The sequence below is a fragment of the Gavialis gangeticus genome, unplaced genomic scaffold, assembly GCF_001723915.1.
Source record: "Gavialis gangeticus isolate Ggan-Ray unplaced genomic scaffold, GavGan_comp1, whole genome shotgun sequence".
In the NCBI taxonomy this organism is placed as follows: Eukaryota; Metazoa; Chordata; order Crocodylia; family Gavialidae; genus Gavialis; species Gavialis gangeticus.
This window is the reverse complement of record NW_017728994.1, coordinates 53,007,450-53,015,872: the sequence shown is the minus strand read 5'-3', so window position 1 is coordinate 53,015,872 and position 8,423 is coordinate 53,007,450. Positions and strand designations below refer to the sequence as shown.

The window sequence follows — 8,423 nt, the reverse complement described above, 5'->3', positions numbered from 1 at the left end:
AATTAATTTAAACAGTCATTTAACTGTATTCCCAAGGAAATCCACTCCAGGATCTTAAAACACACCAATAACAATCCCATGAGCTACTTCAAGTATGTCCTTTTACTACTGTGCTCCTACTGAGCTATGTCCAGTACCAGCATACTTAAATTTAATGGTCCCATCTCAAAAACACTTGCATAAATCTCCTTTTATGCAGGCATATGCTACAAACATTTATATATTAAAACAAGAATGTTATGATTTCAAGGAAATAGACTTCACTTTTAACTTGATTTGTTATCATTTTGATTCATTTCAAGGGAAGCAGAAATCATGCAATCTTGGTGCTACTTACTAGTGTTTAAAATGCTTCCCACTAAGAGTGAATTGCCATTGCTTACCTTCATAGTTTGAACTGAAAAGTCCTTCTTCAGCTGGCCAGCACCTTTTCCCTATATCTCTCAACATGCAGAAATGCATTTAGAAGTTATTTAATAACTGAAGGAGTATCTCAATTTTCCTTTCATGGAAAAGGATTGAAAGGAAGTTGCCAACTCAAGATTGGCTCAAATGATAAGACTGTTTGTTCAAAAGCAAACTTTTAACAAAGCCTATTCATTTGTTTCAGATAAAGACAGTTACAGACAGTGTTTTAGGCACTGTTTGAATACATGAAGTAGACACTGCTTCTGAGAGTCAAGCCCAATAGAAGTTTTTCCTACTGAATTTACTTATATCAACAGTGATAATTTTAAACCTAGAACAAGCTTATCTATGGATTAACATTCCCTGCTAGTATCTACAACTCGACAGCTGAGAACTGAGAATCTGTCACTAACAGCAATTATATAAAAACAAATAACTGACTACAGTTATTAAAAACAAGGGAAAGGAAACAAGTTAAAACAGCATAAATTAATTCGATTTTCAAAATATCCAAATTTAGTGTAAATAAGAAAATTTAATAATACCTGGTTAGAAATATAAGTTAAGAAATTTGTTTTAAAACTTTTTTTTTTAATGGCTATAATCTCCTACGTAGCTAAATACATTTCATACTATAGTCAGATTTGCCTTATGGCTGCTGAATTTACTTTTCAGATAAAAAAGCTGTTCTATATCATGTAAAAAGAATATACTGTGCTGATGCTTACGAAGTCTGGCAAAGGCAAATTTACAGTGAAGAATAAAGTAACATAAATACTCTTATCTACAGGATTTCTTTTCCTCTACTATTTTATTCAACACACGTCTCTGGGCATTTCAAATAAATACTCTCTGTGTTCTAAACAAATTTGAAAAACATTCCTTTGAATTCGAAAGTCCTGCCTTTATTGTACTTTTTAATTAATTAAATGGCTTTATTTAGGGCTACAATTCCAATTTCCCACCGAGTTTGGGGTTTACAGGAATATAACCAAAACCCAAATCAAACTGAGATAATATTTTCATTTTAGTCTTTAGCTATCTGGAGACATTTTTCCTCAAAACTCCTCTGTCAAAATTAGAATTATACAAGGGATGAATCTGAAAGATTGTTTTTAACAGTTTTAAAGAACTTCCACTGTGATCCAGCTGTTATGAAAAGACACCTAAAAGCTGGACGTATTAAGCTATGATTAAAAACCCCGATTGTGTGAAAAAGGTGCAGCAATGCATTGAACGTGCATCATTTATTTTTTTTAAAATGACTTGGCTAACCCACTTACATTGCAGATTATCTTAAGCAGTATTTTTTTTAATTATTAAAAATCTCAGCAACATTGCATGTTGAAGTTAAAAGTCGTTGAACCGTGTAAATACAAACAATAAGCACGTTGCAAGAGGAGTGTCTTATGACATAATTATGTGGAATAGTTCTAGTATAACGTTCATGTAGTGAACAGCCATTTAATGGTCATGTTAACACAATGATAAGTATGAACTGTCACTCTTGACTTTAGAGTTTTCACATAGTTTTTAGAACTCCAGAAACAGAGGCAATTTAGTCCTCATATACGGTATAAAATCACTGTAATGCATTTCAGATTGGGGTGAGCAAGCAATTACAAATAATTGATTTAAAACTGTCTAGTTTTCACTGACAAATTTTCCCTATGCTTTTTAACTCTGTTTCATTCATTAGTAAAAATATTTATTAAGTTTTCTGATCATTTTTTGACTTTGTTCAAAAACAACTCTATTGAAGTATTAGATATTCAAACTGCAAAGTTTTGAATAAACACTTAGGTCGCGGCATACCATTTTCAGGATCTACCAAAAGTACAGAACTCAAGAAGTCAGTTTCTTGCTGCATAGTCTTTCAAATTCAAAATTCACTTTCCATAAAAAAGATATTTATATTTGCTTAACATTCTCTCTTTCAATGCACAGTCATGGTAATACATTCATTATTTAAAATAATCACAGAAAACAAAAGTAACACTGCAGAGCTGATATATTCATTTATGCAATTCTGAATGAATATTTACAGTATTCTTCACACAGTAGTTAACATCCATAGCAACAGTGTCTTTCAAACTAAAATGAACCAAAATTGCTCAAAGGATTTTTAAAACCTAATAAAAAGATGAAAATGGTTAAGAGGAGCAAATGAATCTCCCAAAGGAAGAAACTAGAATTGTGCTATTGATTTACATAGGAGCAGATCTGGGTTCAGATGTTAAGAGTCCTTGTCTTCTGCTGGTATAATTTTCAGTACTGCCGAGCGATAGCTATTAGGGTAAATTGCTAATCTGGCACTATCAAAGTTTGACTATCAAAGTTAGGCTCCTGTGAGAGGGGACAAACTCCAAATCCTGGGGTCTGATACTTCCAGGTGTTCTCAGAGTTGCTTAGTACATGGATTTACCCAGTAGGTACGCACTGCCACCCCACAACCTGTTTCTAAGACCATATGCTTGGGCCCTTAGGGCACTGGCAAGGCAACCCTTTGTTGAGGCTACACTGGAGGGAATCCAACCATTCAGTCAGGGAGGGTGTTATTCTCAGCCTCAATCTTGAGTAGCACGAGGGAAAATTTGCTAACTCTTACCTCTTTTGGGATTACTTCCCTGAGAGGCTGAGGAGGGTATTCTATACAATGCATTGTATTTCTAAGTTTCTTTTGCAAGATAAACCATGAACTTGAGTAAATCCTCGGGACATAATGGGTCTAAAGCTGTAGGTCCATCCATCAACTGAATCAGAGCCAAGCAGGGATGCTAAGAGGCAGATTGAAAGCAGTGCTTTCAAATAGCCTCATATGAACTATTTGTTGGACAAGTTCTAGCCACTTTCCTACTCAGGGAATTTCCATAAGCTAATCACATATTCCACACATTTATTCTCAACTTAACAAATGCCCATGTACTTATTCTACAGATTATTCACCTAAATTTAATACTGGACATTCAGGGCATCTGCTCAGTTGTAACTGACTATGGATAAGCCCTTGTATGCTTCTGGAGAAAAGAGATGGCTGAACTGAGGAAGAAAGGGCTGAAGAGGAGGAAATGTTTTCTAACCTCAAATAAATTAAAAAGAAAGACAAAAAGGCTTACTGGTTTTGGTAGCTGTGAGTGACTTATAAATTTGTAACAAGCTCAACAGGGTCTCTGCATTTCAAGGTGCATCTGCTATCCCACTGTCCTGCATCATGAAGTAGAAGACCAGGGTTTGTATAATTTCTAAGCATTCACCTGGGGAAGCACATATGCTTATTCATCAATACACTCTTGGGGTTGGCATACAATATACTACTCTGAGAGGTTTAGACACTTCTTTAATTGCACAATTCACTTAAATATATATTTCAGGATATGCATAGCGAACCCTTTCCATTCAAAGTACTGTATCATAATTGTTCCTTAGAGAAGATGATGCATATACATTCTAACTCTATTGCACCATTTGTTACAGAATTTTTAAGCATTTCAGAAATACAGTACAATCCCATTGTAGCAAACCCCAGTGGGACCAGGAGAAACAGCTACCCAAAGAATATTCACTCTAATAGGATTAGCTGATTTGCAGCACCAGTAATAATGGGGGGTGGGAAAAATCAGTTCCTGCTAGTTGGGCTTAATAAAAGGTTTGTTATAAACAATCAGGGTTGGTTATAATGAGGTTGCACTGTATTAAACAAGCCTTAGAGATTCCCAAGACATTCAGCCTGTTTCAAGGATGGGGAAGCTGAAATAGATAACCACTCGGTGCTGTGGACTGCACAGTTTACAGCAGCTGTAGTCTTCCAGTAAATCTACTGGATTTAACAGGGCCGCAGCAAAAGGATCGCTGAGGCTCTCTGAAGAGTAGATTTTTTTTAGCCAGTAAGGTTACAGTGATATATGTATTAAAAGAATATTTTCCATGTGTAGTAAAGCCTATCTATCAAAAAAAAAAAAAGAAAGTAAATCCTTGCATAAGTTTTCACCCCCCTAGCATGTATTAAAAAAAAAAAAAAAGCAAGTAACAATGCTTTAAAAAAACAAACTACAACAAAAACAATAACCCCCCAAAATGTTATTCAGCTGTACACTATACAAGAGTTTAGTTATGGATTAGCAAGGCAGCAAAATAGTATTAGAAATCAAAGTTGTTCCTGAGCTAAAGGGCACTAAAAGAAAACCAGATTGCTATTCTAAAATACAGGTTTTTTATACTACACTGATCTGTAGCAGAGTGAGGATTAAAGAAACGATGACCCAAGTTCCAGAAAGCTACTAAATTAATGCGTCAGCCAGATGCTTTTTAAAAATTGGTAAATTACAACATCTTGCAGAGGTTAAACCATGTCTGACAACTGAAAAGGAATTTTTCAGCTGTTTAAAACCTTGACGGTAAAGAAGAAATTCCAACACATTAACTCTAGCAGCACAAAGGATGCTATGTTCACAGAGCCCAAGGACTCTCTGATTACCACAGTATATGCTCTGAATGGGCAAGCCCAATTTTTAGTGACATGGCATGACAGGGTGATTACACTGCTGACAAGTAAATGTTTTCATCTCTCTCTCTCTCTCATTTTGCTAATTCTATGGGTCAGTAAGGATAAAACTATATGGCACTTAAAATCCATGTGTTTACAGATTGCCTTTTGAAAACTGTCTTCCCTCAGAAGTCTTTATTTAAAATCAGTGTGCATGCTTCCTTCCAGTGACTTACAGCAGATCCCTTTCTCACCTCAATATATGAATAGGGAATCCTAGGAGGTGAGCTTCTGGAACAGGATTTGTCTGGCTTTTTGAGAGATTTCTGGTACAAAACCTGGTACAACGAGTGTTTACTCTGCTTGAAGTCCTTTGCTACTAATGGTTTAGAAACAATAACAGCCAGAAGCTAGCTGCAAGATCAAGATTTTAATTACGCTGTAGAGATTTTTGCCATTCTGAGATCAGTGGGTGGAACTTTAGGTTTAGCTTTTCGGAGGCTTTTTCCTAATGCCAAAGTTACAATGCAGGCATTAGGAATTACTTATTCTTCTGACAAAAACATCCAGAGTACCTATCCAGTTTTATTTAACGCACTTAAGCTTATTCTTACTAGTTACAGAAATGTTTTGAAGTGTTACTAGAAACTCTCAATATGAAAAGTGCACTTTTAGGACCTTCCAGTCAATAGTCACATCCCTGAAAGATAGGTATTACAAAGAATGGAAAGCCAACACATTACCTTGAGAGAAGAAAGAAATTAAACAGTACTGTTTTGCTCTCTTATGCAACATAAATAAATACTTTTTTAAAACCAATCATCTAAAATAAAATGTCAAATTTACACCAAGTAGTAAAGATTAGCTCCTGCTGTACAATGCAAGGTAAAACATTTTCTGACACCTTGTTTTACTGTAAACGGACAGGCAAAATAAATACCGCAGGGTGTCGTAAAAATGTCTGCAACTATAATACTGAGAGGAAATGTCTTGTGCTACATTGGGAAAGTGTGTAATTCTTTTTCTGTGTTTAATTTTTTTTTAAAATTAAAGGATATTGTCAGCTTGAAGGTTTTTAAAGAACAGAACTAAAGAAATCAGGTTTGGAAAGACTGCTAATCAAAAACATCTGTGTGTCAGATATAACAGCCTTTGAAAAGAACGCTCTGAATTTCCTTCTTAAAAATGAAAGGTTGTGCTATTTTCCCAAATAAATTTTAAAACTTAAGGTATGTATTTTTGCTGAAGCAAAAAATTTAAACAATTGATTTCCTCTACTGGATAAACAGCCACCAGATAAAAAAAAAATTTATGAATGCACAAAGCAAACAAACTACAAAGAGGAAAATGACCATCTTCTCAGCTTCTTCCTGTTACAGCCACAAAAAGTATTATTTAACCATACACAGTCTTCATTGAGATTTTGATGTTGATGATGACACTTTAGCCCTTCTGTAAAAACATGTCTTTTTTGATGTAACGATTTTTTGAAAATTCTTATTCATGTGCTGGCTTCAGTTTAAGTCATGGGGATTTTTTTAACCTAACTAGGGTAATGCCAATTAAATGTTCACCTTTTGGTAGCTATCTAGTTTTTATTATTATCTCACAAATCCAACAAGCACTATTTAAAGTTTCACATTGAACTGCTGAGTTCTGAGTTCTTGCACTACTGCAAAGTTTAGGGAAGCTATTGCCTGTCAAATCAAAGTAATTAAAGCCTGAGAGGAAAATTAGGTTCAGATGGTGCAAATACATGTTGACTAGCTCCATTCTCTAAGACGTTAAATCAATTCCACCTAGCTGTGTTCTCTGTGAATTCTACTTTGTTTCACAGGGTGAATCCCTGAACTTGATGGACTTGGTTTATTCACAGCTCAGCTTCCTGCCACGTCTTCATTGTATAAGACTCTTTAATCAGTTTGCACTGGCTTACTTAATTGTAAATCTTGCTAAAAAAATTAAAAATTACAGTTTTTCTTACAATACATACAGGAGAATTTCAATTATCTCTTTAAACAATTAAAATATTTTCAACTGAACCCGCCAAAATGATAATCACTAAAATACATTTCTGCTACCAACAATTTTATAAAACAAAAAAATGATCACCAAGTAAATAAATGCGAATTAGGATAAATATTTAGATGTGCATATCCCCACAATTTATTAAATACCAACAATCTATGCTATTAACCCCTTCCTTTTTTGAAGTGATGCGGTAGCAGGATATATTTTTCTGTGATCCGATGCACCCCCCAATGTATTTCTTGACCTTTGCAGATAACTGGGTCTGCCTACCAATCATTGTGAGCATCATTAAAAATAGAAAAACAAGTTCTGTGACACTGCCTATCTAGGTGTTTAAATTAGGAGCTATCTCCTAATCACCCTGTGACCTAGGAGGGATAACAATATGCTAGAAACTAAGAAAAAACATGATAACGCCTTCAGTTGCCACCAGCTGACCTGACAAAAGCCAGAGCCTGTTGTTGGTCTCAGTGTCAAAAATAGACTTAGTCTGAAAGTAGCCGTGCACATTTCCAGAGTTATCTGCTAGTCAGTTGCTTTGTGAAATCCATTAAAGCACTTAAAATAATGGAATCTGGAGTTGGTATAACCTTATTGAAAATAGCTGCTGCTTTGACATGCTCTTGAAAAAGCAAGATTGTCAAGGCCAAGAAACAATTTTCAGAAAAGCTATTACTACATAAATGCTTTTGCTCGTGTATCTTCAAGATTGGCTCAAAATTAGCAGAGTAAAAAACCTCACCTCCTAGAGATACTGCTAAATATTTTATAATAAACATAAAAAAGAATCCCCAACAGATTCTCCTTATCCACATACAGCTAATCTATCCATTTTATAATATAGCCAGACACACAAAGATTGCTCCCCACTTCTCAGGAGAGATTTAATAGCTGTTAAGATGTTCTTAAATCTTCGCCATTTTACAGAAAATACGAAAAACTTTCACTAATCCATTATTAACAATTATTCAAATTAGAGGTACATTAACATTGTCAAATTAAATGAATGAGATACCTTTTTGGATCCATTGGCTTTGCTTCTTAACCTGAGTTTGTTCTCTTGCTCACAACAATGCAGTAATTCTCCACGCACCTTCTGACCATTTACCCAACTTAGCACTGTTCCACTGCATATGGTTTTCAAAAAGCAGTCCCGTTAAGTTAAAGCGTTGGCAGCTAGGAAACAAGTCAGATAACAAGTATGGGTTCTTACTGGCTTATCTTATGAAAAGTAACCAGATGCCTGAAATAGCCTGAAGTCACAGTGGTCTGCGGATTAGTTATGTTTCATTGTTACATATCAGTATTTCGAATTATTAAAATAAATAAATATACACAGATTAGAATCTTTTAGAGTTCCATTAGAAGCAAATTTTACTGGAAGCAATAGTTCTCATTTTTAATGGGCAGATTTTTGAAAATTGATTTCTTCTGCTGTATTTGCTGAAGTGCAAATTTCCTAACAAGGCAATCAGGACTTGTAGTAGAGATGATATCTTTT

General features: G+C 34.9%; 1 protein-coding gene across 2 annotated transcripts in view; it reads right to left on the bottom strand.

The window, feature by feature from the left end:
- Positions 1-8,423, bottom strand: part of RBM20 (RNA binding motif protein 20) — a 135,205-nt gene that overhangs the window by 109,294 nt on the left and 17,488 nt on the right. For both annotated transcript variants that reach the window (XM_019502791.1, XM_019502792.1), the window contains exon 3: positions 7,938-8,098. In XM_019502791.1, coding sequence (XP_019358336.1) covers positions 7,938-7,951 — 14 coding nt within the window. In that variant the 5' untranslated portion in view covers positions 7,952-8,098. The remainder of the gene's footprint in view (positions 1-7,937; positions 8,099-8,423) is intronic.